General features: G+C 39.2%; 1 protein-coding gene across 1 annotated transcript in view; it reads left to right on the top strand.

The window, feature by feature from the left end:
• LOC121950145 (chemokine-like protein TAFA-5) overlaps positions 1–21,752 on the top strand; it is a 30,783-nt gene extending 9,031 nt beyond the window's left edge. Inside the window, exons 2-4 of the mRNA XM_042496063.1 lie at positions 4,138–4,287; positions 18,439–18,566; positions 21,687–21,752. Of these exons, the coding sequence (XP_042351997.1) occupies positions 4,138–4,287; positions 18,439–18,566; positions 21,687–21,719 (311 nt within the window). The 3' untranslated portion in view covers positions 21,720–21,752. The remainder of the gene's footprint in view (positions 1–4,137; positions 4,288–18,438; positions 18,567–21,686) is intronic.
• The last annotated feature ends 393 nt before the right edge of the window (positions 21,753–22,145 follow it).

Here is a 22,145-nt window from a genome sequence, read left to right as displayed (position 1 = left end):
CGATGACGCTGATCTGATAGAAACAACAACAAAGGTCTTCATTAATGTTTTACAAAAACGCTGCTTACAGGGAAACGCTACTCGCCACATCAAAACCTGACGCTGCATTGTGTTTCAGGCTGAAGCTTTTCACTCTGACAGTCACGACTTCAGACAGCTACAGCTGCAGGAATGACAGAAAAGAGTAAAAAAACAAAGATGAGGGAAAGAGTGGCCTTTAAAACTATAAAATAACAATTTATACTCAACAATTCCCTTACAAAGCTTTTGTCAAGAGAGGATCTCTTACATTTCACCTTAAACGCAAGATAACCAAGAAAAAGCATGTCTCCTCAGAAATATTTTAAAATCTCTGTTTTATCTGGTCTTAGCCAACTATTATTTTTGTTATTTTTATTTTGCATTTTTTAGAAATAGCAGGGTTCATCCTATTTTATTTTATTCTGTTAAGTACACCGTAACAGTGTTAGTGCTATGAAAGATAAAGTTTTTTATTATTATTATTATTATCTTAAAGGTAATTATCATACTTTCACCCCACTAAGTCTATTTGATATCTTCAGTCACTTTGCAGATTTACATTTTAATGCAAAATATAAATGAAATTTAAAAAATCTGATATATAATTTAGAGGTTAAGACTATCCAGCAATACATAAAGGAATTAAAATTGGCCCCACAACATTAAATTGAATAACACATTATGCACCATGAATTATAATCTAGTAACAGAATATATTTGGTTCTAAAGTGTGCCATTCTGCATAATTTAACTTTTACTTTTTGTACTTGACTTATATTTTAATGGTAATACTTTTTTACTTTTACTTATGAACTTGATAAGCTGCCTCCATTGATCATGTGACCCTCACCTCGCGGGTTGTTGTGATCCCTCAAGGGTCCCTGTCTGTATCACTGCTTCATGGAAGTCTATTGAACCTTTTTAGTAGTTAGTGCTTCTCAGAAAGACTAAATGAGCTGCTGCTGTTGTTGGCTGTTGTTCCTGCTCTGACCCCACTGCCCTCCGTCTTTCTAAAGAACTGCTCCCTCTGTTCTCCTGACTCTGAGGTCCTGGTCCTTTCTGAAGAGGGGGGATGCTCCATGGCTCTATTGATGACAGTTCATCAGCATGCAGGAGGGGTTTCTGCCATCACCACAGTGACCAAATACAGCTTCTGTCCCCTCTGATTCACCCAGCACTCATCCCTCCGTCACTTAGCCTCAGCCTCAGCTGAGCACAGTGGACATTTCTATTATCAATACTGTGAGTCTTCCAAAAAAAGTCCAAAGAAATTTTTCAAACTTTTTTTAAGACACTCGAGTTGGGTTACAGCGATATTTCAGTTTCAAGGCATACCATCGTATGAACATTTATGGTTATCATACTATGTACATTTGCTTATCTATTGTATTGAAAAACATATGCAACTGGTAAGCATATGCAAATGGAAATTTGCACCTTTATTTTAGTTCTTTTCAAATGAGAGACTACACATACTTTGGCTTTAAAAAAAAGTGGTTTCAAGTTCAAATTATAGTGATAAAACATACTGATATGCGACAGGGTCACACCCCAATATTTTCTCAGATGGTTAACAAACTGGAGTTTGAATGACGTGTGATTTATGATAACTTCACAGGGAAAGCCTCGTCAGTCTTCAGTGACTGAGAGAAAGTTGAATTCAAAAGCTGTACAGTTGTGTTTCTCTGTTAAATAGGGTATGAGAATAATAATTTTCTTAATATTTTGTCGGGTTCTATAGTATATTTATTAGACTTGGCGCTGCACACTTACGCCTTTATATATATACAGTAGGCCCATAGCCTACCTCAGTGAAATTTCAGGAAGGTATGAAGGCCGACTGCCCAAACCTAAAAGGTAATAAAGTGTATTGGCAAAAATTACCATTTTCAAAGCAGGGTTCCCCAGAATCTTAAAAAGTCTTCAAATTCATTGAATTCCTGAATAGAAAAAAATATACATTAACTGGCAACAAAAACTCTTAAATTGGTCTTTGAAAAAATCTTAAAAATAGGAAGAAGAAGAAGAAGGCTAATTGTTCTTTTATGACACTGCATTTAGGTCTGAAACTAAAACCCAATTATGCAAACTGACTGCATCAAAGCTTCTTCTCTCCGTGTTTGACACGGATGATTATCACTGTGGCACAGCGCATTTACGCTGTTAAGCGCGAGACCGAAGTGACGTGAAGACGCCACTTCAAAAATAAATACTCAAAACAGACGACTGCAAAATGACGGAGGAGAGAGAAGATATCGAAGAGAAGAGATGGGACAGAAGTATTGACAGAAAGTGTCCAAAATTTTGGAGTCAAGTTGACACAAAAACTCTGTACAGTTTTTGTCTGTTGTAAAACCAGCAGGTTTACGGCGTCGCACAGGTCCACGGAGCTGACGCAGCACAAGGTAACATTAACATCAGCGTTAACGTGACACTGTCCTCCGGGCTGCCTGCGCCTTCAGCCACCGACTCCCCGCTCCTCCGCCGGCAAAGGTCCGCTGGACGACGGGGAATCCGCGGGGCCCCGCCGGCAGGTGAGCGGGGAGCCCCGGGCAGCACGGAGGGAGGCCATACACCATTCACCTGCACAAACAGCTCACACTGCGGTGTAAACAAAGCAGTATGTAAATCTGCAACGTTTCCCTTTTGAGAACATAAATCAGTGATTTTGACTTTCACAAAGTGAACACAAAAGTGTTTTTTTTTACCCCAAAACCTTCATGCTGACTAACACATTTGAACAAAATTGGTTTCATGTCGTACACCGATTTTCATTAATAATGTTTAAGTCATTTGTTTTTACATAAATATTTTAATAGAAAATAATGGCAGTTTTTCCCCAATAATGAATGGCTACACTGGACGCACATGACAGGGCTCTTCATGTGGTATTTTAGTCCTTTTTCTGTTTTTTAAAATATTTTTTATGATAGAATTTACTGTTTAAGCCAGCCGCTGCTTGGATTTTGATGTCTGTCTGTTACAGTAGCAAAACACTGTTTGATGTGCCCCTTTTTTAACTTTGAGCACCTGCACCTCTGAAGGTCTCTGCGTGGGTCTGCGTTCCAGTCGTCCTTCTGATGCTCAGTTATCCTCAAGACGGTTTTAAATGTTGCTAAAGGGGACTTAAAGGTCATAGAAGAGTGAATTTATTGTGTAATTAGTGAAATCCCCGCTGTTGCTTTAATTACCTGCAGTTTAATACAACCTGAACTCTGATTTAGAGACCTGTGTTTGAGGTGAACACATATAACACTTGACAAATGTCTGCCTGCCAATCAGAGAGCAGGATTTTGTTTCTATGGTTACTGCGGTATCATTTCTGTGATAGGTTGGATGAGGACGGGGTCAGCCGACTGACAGGAAACAATCAGCTGTGGGTCAGTTCAGACTGTCGGCAGCCATCAGTCAAAACTCTGAAGTGTTGTTTTAAAGCTCGTGCAGCGGTGCAGCAGCAGTGAAGAGGAACACTTATTTCTATCTCACTTTTTAAACTTTCATCTCAGGAGAGAATTGCAACCTCTAATCGTCATGTTTCAGCTGATGGAGGCTGAAGTGGCTGAAAAACTGTTTAATAATTCACCCAAACTCAGAATCAACCTCTTTCCATCAATAATCATTTTGAGAACTGAATCTAATTCTGTATTTTCAGAGATGTGATTTTAACTCTCAGTCTGTCTGTAAATTGGTTTCAAATGGCAGCAGTTTGCCAGTCATGGCACGAATGAGGGGAATATCAAAACGGAAGACTTTGCCGTGTGGAGAAAACAGCATGAAAACAATACTGTCACACACCTGCTGCTGGGAAGAGATGCTTTTATTTTCATTCATAGACAGGAAATAAATCCAGAGGAGCACAAACACGAGTCAGTGATTCAGCTGATGACAGTCACATGACCACAGAGATCCTCATCTAGTCTTTATTATTATTCACCATCAATAACTATTTATCAACTCTCAAACTGAGGCCACTGCAAACTGATCAACAGCAACGGAACAAAAGCGCAAATTATAGCAAACATTACAAATTATATTTTGAATGAATATAAAAATTGTCCTCAAAATTAGAACAGTAGAAATATTTATCTACATGATGTACTTTTATTCTTTGCTCAGGTCAGCTGGCGGCGGGGACCTGTGAGATTGTCACCCTGGATCGGGACAGCAGCCAGCCGAGGAGGACCATCGCCCGACAGACGGCCCGCTGTGCCTGCAGGAAGGGACAGATCGCTGGCACGACACGAGCCAGACCCGCCTGTGTGGACGGTAAGGCACTTGTTGTATTTTGACGGCTGCTGCCAAAAACAACAAGCTTTCCGAATTAGACAAAATATGCTGTTTGTCCATGCCCAGCCCAGTCACCAGGAGAAAATGGTGGCGTTTTACGTTTCTGCAAACAGAAATTATGTCTCATTTGTACATTTCATATGTACTGTGTCTAAAACAAAACTGGTTGTGTTTTAGCGACTCGTTCCATTGGCTGTATAGCTAGAAAATGTAGAGTTTTTTTTATCGACACATTGCTGTTTTTACTGAAACATTTCAGTGTCTCCTGCCAGAATAGTGCCAGGAAAACCTTTTTTTTTTTTTTTTAACCAAGACATTGGTCAGTTCCTGCCAACATAGTGCCATGAAATGAAATGCAGTTGTTCATTACTGTCACATCGTTGCGTTTCCTGCCAGAATAGTGTCGCAAAAAGTGGTTGTTTTTATGGAGACATTGCTGTGTTTCCTGCTGGGATAGTGCCATAAGAAAAGCTTTTTTTTTGTTTTGTTTTTTTGACGAGTTACTAGGTTGTTGCTATTTCCCGCTGGGATAATGCTGTGAAAGGCAGTATTTTTACTTTTAACCCAAAGTATGATCTTTCCATAACCCTGACCACGTGGGTTTTGTGCCCTAACCAAACCACGTTAACCACAGCGTTGTTGTAGCATAAAGAAGAATAAAGTTTTAGTGGATCCACTACATAATAGCAGAGAAAGCCAGTGTATTTGTGGTTTGAAAAAATGTTAATGCCAAGATTTTTCCTGAAGATCGGGTTGCCATGTCCTTGGAAATTCCATTAAGCATTTTATGATCTCAGGTCTATCAGTATGACGACTTAATTTGTCTGTGTGTTTCAAATCAATTAATTCGCTTTATGAGGTGACAGTATTTGGGTTAAGGTTTGTTTAGGTTGAGACACAAAAACGACACGACTTGCTTTGTGTGAGGTAAAGGTAGTGGTTTGTGTTAAAATGAACACTTTGTTAGGGTTAGAGAAGAAGCAAGCATGATTTGTTCATGATGATTTGTTCAGCAGTTCATTCACCACGACCTCCTGCCTACGTGTTTTTCCATTACTGTCTCTCCTGTCTCGCTTTATATTTACTGCAGTTAACAAGCTCAGTTTATGGTTCTTATTTATGTCCATAAAGACCACTTGGATAATTTAGGTCTTTGGTGTGTGTTTAGGGCTAAATTAAGAATTAATAGTGGATATTTCAGTGTGTGAAGATGTCGCCAGTCTGCAGAATCTCTTCTGAGGATGAAGGTCGGTTCACAGCTTGAGGCTAAACTTACAGTTTATGAAGGAAGCAAACACACAGATATCTGCAGCTTCCCCTCTGAATCCTCCACATCTCTTCATCTGGACGGCGAAGTTCACAAAGTCAAAGCCCAGATGGGAACAGCCGAGAGTTGCATTGCATTTCATCACCTGCTGTCTCCTCCTTTTTCCTTTTTCCTCCTCTCTCTCTTTCTGCCATCTGGAGACGATGACAACAGCTGGAGGGATTCGTTCAGCTCTGCAGGGATTTTACAGGCTCTCCTGGTGATTTTCAGAGACTGTGAACAGTTGTTTGGCTGAGTTAAAGAACCTCTGCAGTCTCTCCTGCTGCTTTCTCCTCTGTAAAACTGCAGGTGAAATGGAACGTTTTTACTCACATCAGCATTGATTTCCTTTAGAGCTGTTACAGTTAGAGCAAACTATCCGAAAGTATCATATTCAGCAAGATTCAACAAAGATTGTTTTCATGTAATCAGCAGGGGCAAAAGGAAATCAGATACCTTTGGAGGTGTTGGAAGGTGGATTTTTTTTCTTTTTTGATGTAGGTAGGCCAGCCCCCTGCTCCCAGTCTTTATGCTAAGCTAGGCTAACCATGTACCCTGTACTGAGAGATGAAGCGGGTGTTGTACATTAGGCTTGGACAGTACACCATGGTATTTAGAAATCCCCAAGGTATTTTTTTTAAATACCATCATAAATACAGGTGCTCCTTTCTGTTAAACTCATTGTATGTAGTGCACAGCACGCACCACTAGAGCTTATTCTCTACTGGTGGAACAGGAAACTGAGTTTAAACACATCACGACACCTAATGATGGAGGGATAAGTTACAGGACTGTAAACAGCTGGCTGCCAGCAGGCAGAGAGAGATCTTGGGAAATAACAGCATGTTTTGTTTTTTGTTTTGAAACATCTAACTTGGTGATTTAAGGATTTATGTCGACCAAACTGTAGCTGGTTATTGTTGGAACAGTGGACTTACTAACTAGATTACTAGCAAGAGTAACCAAGGTGGTTTGAGTGAATTTTATTTTTTTCTGTTGAGCTTGATTGAAGTCTATTTTATGATGAGTTAACACGCCAGTTAAGCCTCATCAGTCTTCTATGGTGTTGTTCTCTGTTTAGTAAGGGAAGGAGGGTGTAAATATAATGCTTTTCTTAACATTTTGTTGATTTCTATTGTATATTTATTAGTCTGAAAAGCTGAAGTAAATAGTGCACTTGCTGTCAGGTGGTGTCAGGGATGGAGGGTGTTTGCGCTGCATACTTATACCGTATAAGGAAGGTATGAAATATTACACACCTCGTTCTATTGTACATCTAATTGTTTTTAGCTGGACTGCAGCAGAGCAAGGCCAGTTGTATAAATGTAAAAGTCTTGAATAATGACACACTCAGTGAGTGATGAGTTACAACATTGGTCGATTGAGTGTAGGAGTTTCCCCATTGGCAGGTACTCTTTCAAAATAAAAGTAGCAAACACTCCTGTATTGTGTCCCATCATGTGCTTGTGTTGACATCACAGTTGCGACATCCCGAAATGTCAACAGCAGATGTAGGAGGATATCTAGTGCGTAATATGTAGACAGGGAAGTCCACTGCCAAGTCTGAAGACGAGTCTGAGAAAGTGTTGGAGCTTATGTTTTCTCTATTTCCTCCTTTTGGGGACTTCTGGGCAGTAAGCACAGCAGGACACATTCCTCCGCAGATGACATGGAAATGTTCTGGTCGGCCCTATATTGCACTATAGTATTCATAGATGGCTTAGTTGGTTTTATTGGGGCTGAACAGGTTAAAATTTTTGCTGTCAATGATTTAAAGTGTCTGAGCGTGCTCTGCAGCTCTGGGAGGATATTTTCTGCAGCGGACTGGATGCTGCTGTTTGCTGCAACCTGTTTTCTGAGCTCAGAGACTCATCAGCAGCTTCCTGTTTTTTTTTTCTCCCTGTATTACTCCAAAAAAAAAAAAGAATCAACCTGGAGCTGTGTGACAGAGTATTAAGGGTGAAAATGTAGAACGCCTGTTTGTAAAAGCATGTTCTTGACTTCATCTCCTCTTGGTGTTTTCACATGTTAGATGCCGGTGTACCTCATAGTGGATGGGTTGTGTTTGAATGAGTTGAATTGCACAGCCACATGGTTCTTTTGGTCGTTAATCTGTCTGCTGCTTCTCGGCTCTCGGCTTGTTTTTACTACATAGTATAAGCCATGGGGACGTTTTATCATATAAATGACATTTTTTGTGTTACAAGTAATGATACCTTTAATGTTGCATTTTTATGGGAAGGTGGAGGAGTATACGAATGGCATTTAAAAGTAAAATTTCATAGCATGCACTGTGCACAGTTGTTATTGCCAACTGGAATGGCTGATAAAAGTGAGTAGGTTGTTCTAGCAGTGGGTTGGCTCGGACTTTGAGGTTACGAATGCTTGGAGCACATTGTAAACAATGTGTGGAGAATTTTTTTAAATTGATTGATTCTGTAAACTATGAACATCTCAGAGAGCAGAGAGGAGCTGCTGTCTGACTTCACATTAAGAGAGAGAGAGAGAGAGATGTGCTGGGCACATTTACCGCCAACTTCTCCAATTTCCCGTATCCACAATGTAACTGGCAGTGCACCAGGTGCATTCATGTTACCCTAAAACACACTTATCTTTAATTAAGGGATTAAATACAAGACTTTGACCCTTTCACCTTACTTGTGCTCAGATTATGCACAGTTTAACTAGAAAAGTGGAATAGGATATGCTGTAAATGCACTTGCACCAAGCACTTTAGTCCACGAGCTATAGATGATTTAAACGGGGCCCTGAGTGTGACTGACATTGAGAACACTAATACAAATGTTACTGCTGCAAAAGGCAGACTGATGTATTGATCACTCTACTCGTCAATCTTAGCCAACATGAAGTAAATCTTTGTAACTGTCCAAAAGAAAGAGTTGTATTTCATAAAGAATTTCAGTAGCCTCTACCTGAGTCTCTCAGTGACCTTTACAGAGCTTCGTGCTCATGTTGGTATTTATGTCAGGTTTTGTTTTCTGTTGCAATCTCAGGAAACTTTTAAAGTCTCTTAAGTGTTTCTGTGAAAAAAAAATAGTGCAGTTCAGATAGAATAAAAAAACTTTTATTCACCCCAAGAGATAATAATTCCAAGAAAAAAAGGTAAACACAAAACTTTCCTCACTCACATCATGGGAAAGAAAAGATAGAGCTTTATTTATCCAGAGGGAAGTTGTTGTGCAGCAGTTGTTGTACAAAGAGGAGAAAAGTGCAAAAATAAAATCTATCAGTGAAGTTGCATATAGAGAAATATCAATAAACATAAGCTATGATATGAAATATGCACAATGCCAGTCTCTCAGTCTCTCAGTCTCTCAGTATCTCAGTCTCTCAGTATCTCAGGATTAAGAATCAGAAGGATCATGTTCACAGTGGTGGGAGAAGTATTCGCAACATTTACTGAACTACAAGTTGCAATACCACACATCGGAAATACTCCATTGCAAGTAAAAGTAAATGTACAGATGTATCAGAAAATATATTTTTACAAAAGTAAAAGTTCTCATTATGCAGAAATGCTCATGTTATGTAAGCTGTACTTTAAAGCCTGTGTAAAGCAAACTCAGAGATTTCTTTCAAAACACCGTATAAATGTTGGAAATCAAAAGTTGAAAATGTGTAAAAAGTGTCAGTTCATTTCTACTTATATGTACGTAATTAAATGTTCAAGAGAAAAGCTCATTTGAACTTAAACACCTTTACTGTTTAATCAAATAGGTTTTAAAAAAACAAAACCTATTCCATCTTTTAAATGAATGTAGTGCAGTAAAAAGTTCAATATTTCTATCTAGCATGCTTCTCTTTGTACAGTTTTGTTTTTATGTAGTTTTTCATATAGTGATACAGTGACATATATGCATATTTCTGCACAGTTATTGATTGCTTCTCATTTGAACAGTGAAAGTGTTCACACCCTCATAGTGTGAACACACACCCTCATAGCCATGTTTCTACATTGCTATATATAGTATAATACCTTTAGCACGTATGTAACCTATCCAGACATGTACCAAGACTCTAGATCTGTCTACAGCAGCTAACTGTTAACTAGTAATGATGAAGAGGCAGCAAAATGTCCTTTTCATTTTATAGTTATAGTTGTTCAATTTCTGTTGAATTAAGTTCTGTTTTACTTACTAACTCATTTTCAAAAAGTTTTTTTTGTACAGAATCTTAAACTCTGTGAGTTCAGAGAGTCGTAAATACACCTCAGATCTCAGCAGCTGCTCCGTTTGGATCTCAGTGACCTTTAAGCTGCATGTTTGTATCAGAGTCAGTTTGTATCTGAGGTGGCTGCTTGCAGAGGTCTGCAGCTGAAATCCACCAGAAAGAGCTTCCACCGATCAGACTGTAGTCAGCTCTTGTCGGTCCTCTCACTTCTCAAAGCTCCGGCTGGGATATTACGTCTGACTTTAACTGGACTCTGAGTCCTGGTTACTGTGTGAAGGGATAATCCCAGCATGCATTGCAAAGCCACAAGGCTCTGAGCCTGTGTCATGAAACAAACACAAGAGACACGCGAGACCTTTTTGTTCTTATCAGGTGAAGAAGAAGTGAAAAGGGCAGAGCGGCAGTGGTGTGTTGAAGGGGATTCCTGCTTTGACCTCGGACCTGAAGACAGAAAAAAGAAAATATGGTGGAAATGAAATTAATGGCAATAAGCACACCACAGAGGCAGCAAAATGTTTACAAAAGATTATCTCATAATTATATTAATCCCAGAACTAGGAGCGCCATAGGTTAGATGAAATTATCATGACATCTGTTACATGAACTTATTTTTATACCTCTGTGCCCACGATAGCTGTGGACGGAGGCATCATGTTTCCAGGTTGTCTGTTCATCTGAGCCATTCTAGTGACCACAATATCTAAAAAATGTCTCAAGTGAATCCCTTCAAATTTAGCACAAACATCCACTTGGACTCAAGGATAAACTGATTAGATTTCGGTCATTATAGGACAAGGCCACTGTGAACTTACACCCGTCTTATTTTCATGAATGCAATTTCTTAAAAAAAGCCTCAAAGGAATTTCTTTAAATTTGGCTCCAACTTCCACTTGGACTAAAAGATGAATTGATCAGATTTTGGTGGTCATAAGTCAAAGGCTAAAGTCACTATTCATTCTTGTGAACACAATATCTCTTAAACACCTTGAGTGATTATAAAAAAAAGCCACAGATGTCCATTTGGACTCAAGGATAAACTAATTATAATTCTGTGACCAAAGGTCAAGGTCACTGTGTACTTAAAAAAAAACGTGTTTTTGACCATAACCCAATAATTCATATGCTAATCATGACAACATTTCACACAAATGTCTAGAAGGATATAATGAGGAAGTGATGATAATTTTTTTATCCAAATGGTCAAAGGTCAACTTCACTGTGACATCATAATGTTGCAAAACACTTTCCTGGCCATTATTCAGCGTCATATCTCTGGAGCAGGCGGGGAGACACTTGGTTAGATACTGATTTGGTGACACTTATCTTGGGTATCCAGCTTGAAGCTGTGCTGATTGTATAGATCGTCTGCGCTGCCTGTGGGAAGATGTGTGTGAAGAATCCATATTTTCAGACATGGATGGAAACTGTAAGTGCTGCTTGACTGGCGCCTGAAGGCATACAGCCGTGAGGCAGTAGTTCTAGTTCTGATGATGAAATTTGTATCTTATAACAGGAAAAACTGATGAATGATCCCATCAGGAGCTCATATTTATAACATCATTATTTTTTAATCAGGACATGTTTGTCCTATAATTACAAGATAATCTTGTAACTGATTGTGAGAGGTGTATCAAACTCTGTCTCGTTGTTTAAAGACTTCTCTTGATCCTGAGGTCCTATAAAAGCTTTATGCTAATTATGAAATCTGGATCTCATGATTGGAATAAAACATCTCCTTTTTTCTTTGTTGAACAAAGTGCACGTCTAAAGAAAATAAAGGAAACAGACGCCAGGGGCAGAAGGCTTAAAGATGGAAAAAGAGGATAAGAAAAGGGCAAAACACTGCAATAAAAGGGAGGAGAAAAAGAAACAAAAATGAGAGTAAGCAAAAAAAAAATGCACAAATAAATAATTTTCTAATCTTACCGTTCTTTGAAACAGGAATAATGTTTAGACTGTAGCACAGTTTTTATTTTCTTCCATTTGTTTGTCCTTCGCCTTGTTTCTTTTTTCTTCGTTCCTCTCTGTTCCTCTCAGGGGACAAAGCAGTGTCCCTCCTTCTGGACGCTGTCTTTGATGAATGAAGCGATTACAAAATGGCCGCCTCTTTTTTTGGATAAATGAACTGCGCTGAGCGGCGGCGGCGGCGGATGGATCTGCGTTGGGGCCGTTCATTAATCAGCACTCGCAGGTGTTCAGGTGTTCACTGATACCTGAGATTAATCCACTGAGTCTCTGTTACACACAGTTTGTTAATGTGAAAGTTTCTGACTGTTTTCTATATTTAACTCCTGGTTGTACAGATTTTTTATGTGAATCTTCACTAAACAAAGTATAATTCGCATTGTTTTCCAGTCCAGAAAAGCGTTAGGGACCCTCAGTTGTTGTTAAACTGCGGTGAATCTACGCTCCACGTGTTCAGCTAATCCATTTTTTCCAGAGCTTCACTAAGCTTGTCTACTAGTTGTGAGAGGCATCACTTTTGTAATTTTGGGCTACTCCTATAAATATATCATTTTGTAAATTACAAACACAAATTTTTTTTTCCTATGTTAATTCCAAGCCTCTAATTCCAACCTTTAAGCATTAAAGGTTCATTGCTCTTTGAGCGGGCGTACTTGCATTATTATTCTTTTACATTGTCATCTTATCAGATGTATAAAATAGTAACAAAAACACGATAATATTGTTTAATGCAATTATTTCTATATATCGTCATGTATCGTAACATATATCGTCCAACAAAACTTGTTACCATGACAGGCCTAGCTAGACCCAAACTAACCTGTTTCTATTGTAAAGTTTGGAGAGGAGCTAAAAAGCAACACTCCCAATTGTGTTCCTAAACCCCAGACCTAAGGATGAATCCCAAATGATGAATCCTGCTGTCCTCGTGTGTCGACAGCATGCCCCTGTCGATGCTAATCAGCGCAGGTAAACGCCCAATGATTCCCCATAAAGGGCTGTGAGACTGCAGTGCCGTGTGCATACACAGAGACTGAAGATTAAGAAAAGCTGAGAGAAACAGAAGTCTGCAGAGGGCACAGCGCTGCACTGTGAACCAAGAAAAATAATCAGCTGCAGTGGAGTTAGTCCTGCAGGAGGTGAACGCCGAACAGGTTGTCATATTTAGTAGTGTCAGTAGCAGATATGAAATAACACAAAAAGATGCTCAAAATGCTAAAAATACACATTAATCAACCACCCGAACTGCAAAGTTAATGCATTATAATAGCACAACTGTCAGAACTGAGGAGAACCTGTGCGCTGTGGTGCTGTCCAAGTAGTGTGTGTGTTCACAATGAGACAGAGCGTGTACGGAGAGAAGGTGAAGGCGAAGAATTACAGACAGTATTTCTGTAATTAATAACTAACTCTGAATGCTGCTTTGTCACTTTTTGTCCTGCCTGTCCAAACCACCTGTGATATTTTCCAGCGCAGCGTTTCCCAAACCTCTCCTCGAGTTCCACTTGTCCTGCTTGTTTTAGATCTGTCCCTGCTGCAACACACCTGATTCAAACAATGAACTCCTTATGAACTCCTGAAGCTGCTTGATAAAAGGCTGCAGCAGGGAGACATCTAGAACATGCAGGACAAGTGGTACTCGAGGAGAAGTTTGGGAAACGCTGCTCTAGTGTTGTCACTAATTATTACTCCTGTTATCATGACCAATGTAAACTTAAGTGTTAGGGCTGTGATTGTTTTAAAAGGTAATGTTTTTCTTTTTAAATGATGAAAGTAATGATAAAATGATATTGTAATATAAATCGTATTATATTATATAACTATACAACTGAAGAAAACATGTCAGCACAAAATATGCATCTTTTACGTGCGTAGATTCTGTTCTTACCTAAAAAAAAAAAACAATAAGAAGACATTGATGAATGTCCGAATCATCATAAAAACTGCTTAAGGGAGTTTTAGGAAGAAATTTCTTCTTATGAATTGTTGCTACATGGGGCCCGTTGTGTTTTAATTCCAGCTTGTTAGAGGCATTATTGTGCACTCAACAGTGAAACAGGAACCTGTTCGTGTTTAAATCTGGACACATCTTGATGCTAAGCTTCCAGATTCTTTGACCAACAAAATGTTGATTTCTTCTGTTTTTATTCAGCTGTTGCTCAGAGTGATCTTTCAGGTGTCAGTCTGGTCGAACAGTGTTTTGTTCTCCATGTAAGAAACAAACCCTTGATACAAAATAACATCTAAAGAGGAACCTAAAGGCATCAGAGAGCATTCAAACATATAGAGCAGACATCTGACTTTATCTAAGCTAACTTAGGTGGCAGGCTTGTAATGTACCTGAAATTTACGGGCAAACAGTCACTGATTTTGTGGCTGTGACCTTGGATACAGTGCTGATCAGTGCAGATGAAATATTCCATATATTTTTATCAGATCCTCTGTGGGTCTTGATGGGTTCAGTGTGAACATCAGCTGATTACAGTAAACAGCAGCATTTACAGCTTCGCTCTGAGGCGTCTGAGAAAAGCCGCTGAGATAACGGTGGCGTTATGGAGGGAGGCGTGCGGTGTGTTGCTCACTCGTGGGACAACAGGGAAGAAGAGACAAATCAACAAACAGTGGTGGCTGCTGTCGGCCTCTGTCCTTCTCCTCAGCGGGAAGTCGGAGAAGCTGTGATTACATGTCGTTCCTCTCTGTTTCCTGCTGCTCTGCTCTCTGACATCTCTTATTGTGTCTCAAGGGAGAATCTGAGCGCGCTCAGCGTTTCACCGCCGAGCCACTGGGAGGGAGGTGGTGAAACATTTTCAGTCCGACCTGAGCAGGATGACACCCAGCAGGGGGATCATTAATTTTACTGGATTTTTAGCCTCTGTTGTGCATATTTTCCAGATAACATCATCATCAGATGGTCAATTAGCATTTGGTATCTCTGAACAAGAAGATTTACGTAAAAAAAGGTTGAAATACTCTTTGGACACAACCTTTGTGTTATTTGTCATTTTAAATCTTAAAGCTAATTTCTAAAAAATAAGCTTTACATCAAAGAAGCTGTTAACGTATTTCCTCACCCAGGAGGATCCCTCTCCATCATGACAGAGGTGTGATCAATGTGAGGATTTAATTAAGTATCATGGCTGAGAGGAGCTGCTGCTGTTCAATAGGAAATTGGTTTGATAATTGGGGGCTAACGGGCTATCACAATCACACCGCTGCTCTGCTGCTTCAAAGGGACAACTGATTACCTGGTTATGTATTACAGGCCTGTACAGATGCTCATTCTCTTCGTCTTTCCGCGGGCTCGCAGAGTGTAATTTAGTGCCGGGACTGAGAGCGAGGCTGGAACGGTGTGAATGATTGGGTCAGAGAAGTGTCGCCCAAACAGCAGGAAATCCCTCAGAGTGAAGAATTCATTTTTAAATGAAAGAGAGGCGAGACACAGGATCGGCTGGAGCTGACAGACCGTGTGTGTGTGTGTGTGTGTGTGTGTGTGTGTGTGCGTGTGTGCGTGTGTGCGTGTTTGCTTCCCACAGATTTTGTTTTACTTTGGGTCTCCACACCGCTGATAGCCGAAATCGTCTGCACGTACGTAGCTTCAAGACAACATTTCAAGGATGCCTTGAGGGAATTTCTTCAAATTAAGCACAAACATCCACTTGGATTTAACGATTAGTTGACAAGAATTTGGTGCTCAAAGGTCAAGGTCACTGCGACGTTATCTGTCTCATTCCTTTGAATGAGATATCAAAATAACACCTTGAGGGAATCTTTTCAGATTTATCACAAATGTTTGCGTAGGTTAAGTATTCGTCAAAGGATGAGGTCACTTGCATCAGTCTTATTTTTGTGAAAGAAAAATCTGAAGATGGCTTTGGCGGAATTTCCTCAAACTTGGCACAAACGTCCACTTGTACTTAAGAATGAACTTATTAGAATCTTGAAGGTCAGAGGTCAAGGTCACGGTGACCACATAAAACATATTTTTGGCCATGACAAAGGAATTCATACACTCAAATTTCCCAGAAATGTAAGATAGGATATAAGGATGAAATAATGACATTTATATCCAAGAGGTCAGAGGTCAACTGTGACATCATTCTGCAAAAACCCTTTCTGGCCATTACTCGACGTCATAACTCGAAGGGGAGATATTTGGTCTCATACTGTGAATCTTGGGTTTCCACTTTGAAACTTTGCTGGTTGTATATATCTTCTGTGCTGTCGGGGGGAAGATGTGTGTGAGGCATCGATGTTTTCAACGTTGGTATTTCTATTTTTCAATGCTATATTACATCATGTAATGTTATATCATGTTTTAAACATTTTAACGGCCCTGTACACACGTACAGGGCCGTTATGCTGATATTTTGAAAATTGATTTCCCCTTCATTTAAAACAAATCTTCCCATAAAAGCCACCAGAACATAAAATACAAGACCAAATGCTCACTTTACACAAAACAATCAAAATCACAAGTGTGCCATAACTTTTGTATGTTGTTTTGTAAAAGGCCAGCACAAGCAAGCTCTTTATTATGATATATAGTGAGTTAACCTTAAGCAATAAATATTGCAAAAGTATACATAATTAGTATTTCTGAACCACATGTGTAATATACTGTATAATGTCAGTCATGATAATCTTAAGAGAAGAGTGACCTTTGCAGCCTCATTAATTGCATGCATATGTTTATATTCGAAACTTCCTCCTCGTATCTTTTCACTTCATAATGAGGAACATCATTTTGTCTTCTCCCTTGTGGTTGTTTTTATCTCCTCCGGGGCTGGCGACCATTTTTAATGAGATGCACATACTCATAAATGATGACAGATGTATATTTCTTATTCTGGTGACATAAACAGAATATTCTTTATTTCATTGTGTGTCATGTGAGATTCACTACGTGTGACCAAATAATGATGAAATATAGGATCCAGTTTTTTTTAGAGCTTGACCCATAACGAGGAACTAAAAGAAAGGATATCTCTGAGCCCTCTGAACATCCAGTGATGCTGTTTATTTCTTGTTAGTTATTTCCTGCTCAATTAAACTCCCCCTCATCTTCCTCCTCTTCATCACCCCCTCCTCTCTCTCTGTGGGCCAATCAGAGAGCCACAATATGGAAATGTGCCTGTGAGAATGCCCTATTTCTTTATAAATAGCTGGGTGTGATGAAGAGGAGGTGTGTACAGTAAACAGAATCAGTCCTCTGATGTTGGACTGAGTTCAGTTTGGTTTTTTGATTCGTGAGTTTGCTCCTCTCCGTTGTCTTTGGAGATTCACAGAATGAAAAACATTCATAACTTTAGGAGGAGAGTCAATATCCGATGAGAATAAAACTGAAATAAAAAAGTCATATAGTCATAAGTTGAAGAAAAAGTCAATGTTATGAGAACAATCATGATTTAATAGAAATGTTATTTTTAAGGAGCAGTGTGAGATTAAGGCAGATTCAGATGCATCTAAACGTGAGGATTACAAGCAGCTGAAACTTAACCTGGTTGGAATCTTGCCCTCTCCAAAACAAATGGAACAGGTGATTAAAACCGATAAAAACAGTGAAGAAAGCAGCTTCATGTTTAAAAAAATCGTATTTTTCTTATGCTCTCATCTAAGAGTGGCTACCAACTATGGTGGCCAACACAAAAACGCAAATGTCCCTGACCAGAGCCAGTGTTTGCTTTGTCTGTTCTGGGCTTTTGGAGAAACGTGGAGCTACAATATGGTACTCTCTATAGACGAGGACCTGCTCCCTATTTAGGCGAAGGCACTGAAAACACTATGGTATTTATGTTCAGGTGATTATACAGTAAAGTAAACATAGTTATTACTCAATATTCCATTTCTGCAAATATATGCCCCCAAAATCCTACACTCTGGACCTTTAAGTGATAAAGATGTATTTTTGTAAAAATGACCTCTAAAGTTGTCCAATTTTTAGAAATGAGTCATACTTTTAAGAGAATTGAGTTTTAATTGTAAAAGAAGGCTGTTAAAAAGTCTGTATATTTTGAGAAATTAAATGTTTTTGACAAGAATACTACTGCCAGATGAAAACTGCCATATGGGGAACGAAACAGTCTTAATATTCAGAGAAAAAAAGGTTCCTCATGTTGAAATATCTTTGGGCGAGATACTGAATCATATTGCTCCTGATAGCTGCTCTGCAGTGTGTGTGAATGTCTAAACTGAGTAGCAGATGGCACCTTATGTGGCCTCGGCCACCAGTGTGTGTGTGAATGTGACTCTGTAGTGTAAAGAGCACTGTAAGAGGTCTATATTTATGAATGATTTCACATCATACAGGAACAGTAAATATAATAATAAGGCAGTGATAATGTGATAACAGTTGAATGAACATGGATCAAAATTTAAGAGATCATTTTTTAAAAACATCTATTTTGAATAATTAAAAAAATGAACTCGTCTCGTGTAGCGGCACAATGGCGACACAAGAAAAGTAATTTTTCTGTTTATTACCTCTACACCAGTAAGAATCTAAAAACACCAACTAATTAATGTTAAAATATAATTCCTTGTGATGAAGTGAAATTTTGTGGTCACTTTCACACAGCCTTTTCACACAGCTGTAAGTCACTGAGGGATGTAAACAAATAAAAATAAAGATAGAACAAATAAACTCATCCATCTCTCCTCTTCCTCCTCAGTCCGTATCGTGTGGAGTCGACAGTGGTGTGAAATGTCTCCATGTTTGGATGACGAAGGTTGTGATCTCCTGGTCAATCAGTCGGGCTGGACCTGCACGCAACCAGGAGGCCGAGTCAAGACCACCACGGTGAGAACCGAACCAGTCTAAACTAGCATGAACCTGAACCTGTGAGGCTTTATCTACATGTGATTGGCATTCGTTGGCACCTGATTGTTGTTGTAAGACCAGCAGAGGGTACTTTAACTCAAGTATTGTTCTTAAGTACAATGTTGGGGTAGCTGTACTTGAGTGTTTCTAGGTATTATTTTTGTCTTTCAAACACACAATAGGAATCAAGGCAGTGGAATCCCACATGCAGAGTGACAAACAAATTCACCAGGGAAACGTACAAACTGAATATATGAGGAAAAACTCATGAGCATGGAGAGACTGCTGGCTGATGCAGGGCAGGTGTGTCGATGGGCAAATGAGGGAAAGGCACAGGAACGTAGGAGGGGAAAATCACAGTAAACCAAAACCCAAAACCCCATGCAACACAGTCTACCCAACAATAAGTCCAGCAAGTGAAAACAAAGACAGACAGGAAAAAAACATGTTTTATTTTACAAAAAGCATTCAGACAGAAGTTTTCCAAACCTTACATAATGTAATTTAGCATTTCTAACCTCTTTTTGGTTATTGAAAGATTGCTCTTAAATTTAATCCCAAGTTACATTAAAAAGTCTTATAAAGTCTGAAATCAAACTTGCTGTAGGAACTCTTCTCCTTCTCCCCAAGACAGATAAACTCCATAAAACCCCTCTTGAATCAGCTGGAAAATGCATCATCACAAAACCGAAAACATGGCTGGTTTTCTGATGTTTCAGCGATATGTGGTTCTCACAGGACAGCCACGCTACCAACATATGAAGATCTTATAGTATAGAATATGATTCATTGCTGTAGATTAAACTAGAGTATATAAAGGAGTTTGAAGTCTAAAACAGTTCTTTTATTTGTAGGTGTTTTGAGAAAAAAAGTAACTTTCACAGTAAGAAATAGACAGAAAGACCAGTAGTAAAATTACCATGATAAAAAGATAATATTTAAGAGAATTAAAGATTTTCGGTAAAATCAGTGTGAGGTCATTGTGAAGAGAGCATATGAGTGTGCTGATATACATTGTTGGATTTTATTTCCATCATACACCTTTACACATCGCTACGATATACCGATATATTCATTTCCTCTTTACTGTGAATCATCATCACACCCATGCATCTTAAAGGACACACACCTTGTTTCTATCATTCAAACTCAGCCAGAAACACTCAATAAAGGAAAATATTTCAAAATTAGAATAAATCTGGTAATGTTCTTTTGAATTAGAGACCTTCACTCCTCTGTGTGTTCAATTTCAATCAAAGATCCAATTTTAAACATCAGCTTACAATAACATAATGATATCTAACGAGGACACTGCTGGCCCTTATTCAAATCACAGCCAGTGTGTGTGTTTTTGAGTGTGTGTGTGTGTGTGTGTGCACTGATTGAATAATTGCTACCCATGAGCACTCTCTTCTCCGTCTGTCACTCCTCATGGCGGCTGATTAACCCGAGTCGTTTCAAAAGCCTCTTCATGCAGCAGTTATGATCTTCACACTAACCAAACCTCATTCAACTTTTGTTGATTTTTTTTTAACAGGGCACTTCTTCTTTCGGCCCTCTGTTACTCTCTGTTGGAGACTGCTCCTTTTAATGAGGCTGATTGTCTGATTATGTTTCATTACTGTCTATTGAAAAACCTTCAGGCAGCATCAGTTGTGAGTGTTAATAGTTTCTTTTTTCGTGGCTCTGCAGCAGCATTTGTTCACCTGCAGTCTGATTAGCACCTTCGAACTGTTCTGTGATAGTTTAAAAGAAAAACTCTTCACCAGCAAATTGACCTTTTTTATTTCAATTTCAGTCACCTTGAATTTGTTAAGAAAACACTGTTTTTCTCGCATGCCTCCGCTGAAATGAAGGATCCATGAAAGGCAAACGTTTTTCATGAACTGAAATGCACAGGGACCACATTTAACAACAGAAAAACTATTTGGTTTGTTTTATTGTGTAATGTTTTGGCAAGTATCCATGAGTTTGCCGAGCATGAGACTTGGATTATACTGCATAAGTTGTTTGAGAATTTGGAAATGGATGTTTTGATATTGTTTCACTGTTGGTAAATGCTGTCCCAAATAACTTCAATTCATGGTTTTATTTTAATTCTCCATTCACATTGGAAGCATGCAAGAAAAACAGGGTTTCCTACAAATTCATCTACAAAGTATTTGTGGCGGCCCACCACGATTAAAACATCTGCCACCACAAATATATTTTTAATTGATGGAGCTGGACCATTTACTTTATTTATATTTTATTATTTATTTATATCAACTTTATTTCCATTTGGTTATGTATTGCAGCTTTAGGAGCACAGATAAAGCAGCAGAACTCCATTGAAAGTGAAACTTCACTAGCAGCAGCTGCTCCTCTCATCCATCAACCACCTCTGAACAGATCAACAGATCAGTTATCCATCCCACTAGTCACAAACTAGGGACACAGAACAAAGGGACACACAGACAAAAGACAAAAACAAGAGTTTGCTGTTGTTGTCGTCGTCGTCACGGACAACTTCCTGTCAGCGTTACTACAGACAAGTGGAACAATGTACATGTAATTACTGACTGAGCGTGGAAAAACTAAGAGTAGCTAAACTCCAGGTCCTAGAAATGTCTTAAAAATCTTAGAAACGTCCAAAAATCTGAGAAACGTCATAAGTCCTTTAAATGTCCAAAAATCCGAAAAAACGTCCTAAAATCCCAGAAACAAGCCTTCAAGCAAAGTAGGATGAGTATCCCTGCTCTACGTGCACCCTCAAGTCTGTGTCCTTCATGCTCACATGTGAAGATCCTACTACAGCCTCGGTATTGTGACGTAATTATGGCCAAGAAATCAGCTCCCTCCAAGATACATTTTTTTAATCCCTGAATTCCAGAAACCAACTCTCAGTTTACATTTACTGCTGTCAATTGCATGCGAGAGCTGAGTTTTCTCTGAAAGCTGATATCCTTCATCAAAACACCAAACCCCCCTGCTCACTTCTGCTTCCCTGCGTTCTGGTTGGTCAGTTTGAGTCAAGTCGATCCGCTCTCTGAATAATGAAGTCTGTCAAACCGCTGCTGACTTTTATAAACCTCCCTCCTCTCTCTGCCCTGTCTGAAGCGCTTCTCCTCCGGTGGGAACTTGTTGTTGTAAAGATGGACAGCAGAGCGAGGAGGTGCTTGCCGTCATGAAATTCGGAGTACGATCATTGGAGCGTCGCCTCTCTGCCTCGTGGGGAAACAGACACTGCTCCAGCACGTCAGGACATCTGAAGTCACATACATATTGAGGGATTTCGTCTTTTGACTCCCAGACTGCAAAATACAATTCTCTGTTTTTAAACGCCCTTTCTTTAAACTTTGTGAAATACATTTTTATGGTATGTTTCGCACGCTCATCAGTCTCTCCCATTCTCGTGAACACAATCATGAACACCGTGAGCGAATTTCTTCAGATTTGGCACAAATCTCAACTATGAAGTGATTAGATTTTGGCAGTCAAACGTCACTGTAACTGCTTCTGTCTCTTTCTTATGAAGAAAATATCTGAAGAACACCTTAAGGGATTTTTTTATTTTTT

Source organism: Plectropomus leopardus, chromosome 11 (assembly GCF_008729295.1).
Source record: "Plectropomus leopardus isolate mb chromosome 11, YSFRI_Pleo_2.0, whole genome shotgun sequence".
NCBI lineage: Eukaryota > Metazoa > Chordata > Actinopteri > Perciformes > Serranidae > Plectropomus > Plectropomus leopardus.
Note: the sequence above shows the minus strand (reverse complement) of the source record. Positions and strands in the feature narration are given on the sequence as shown.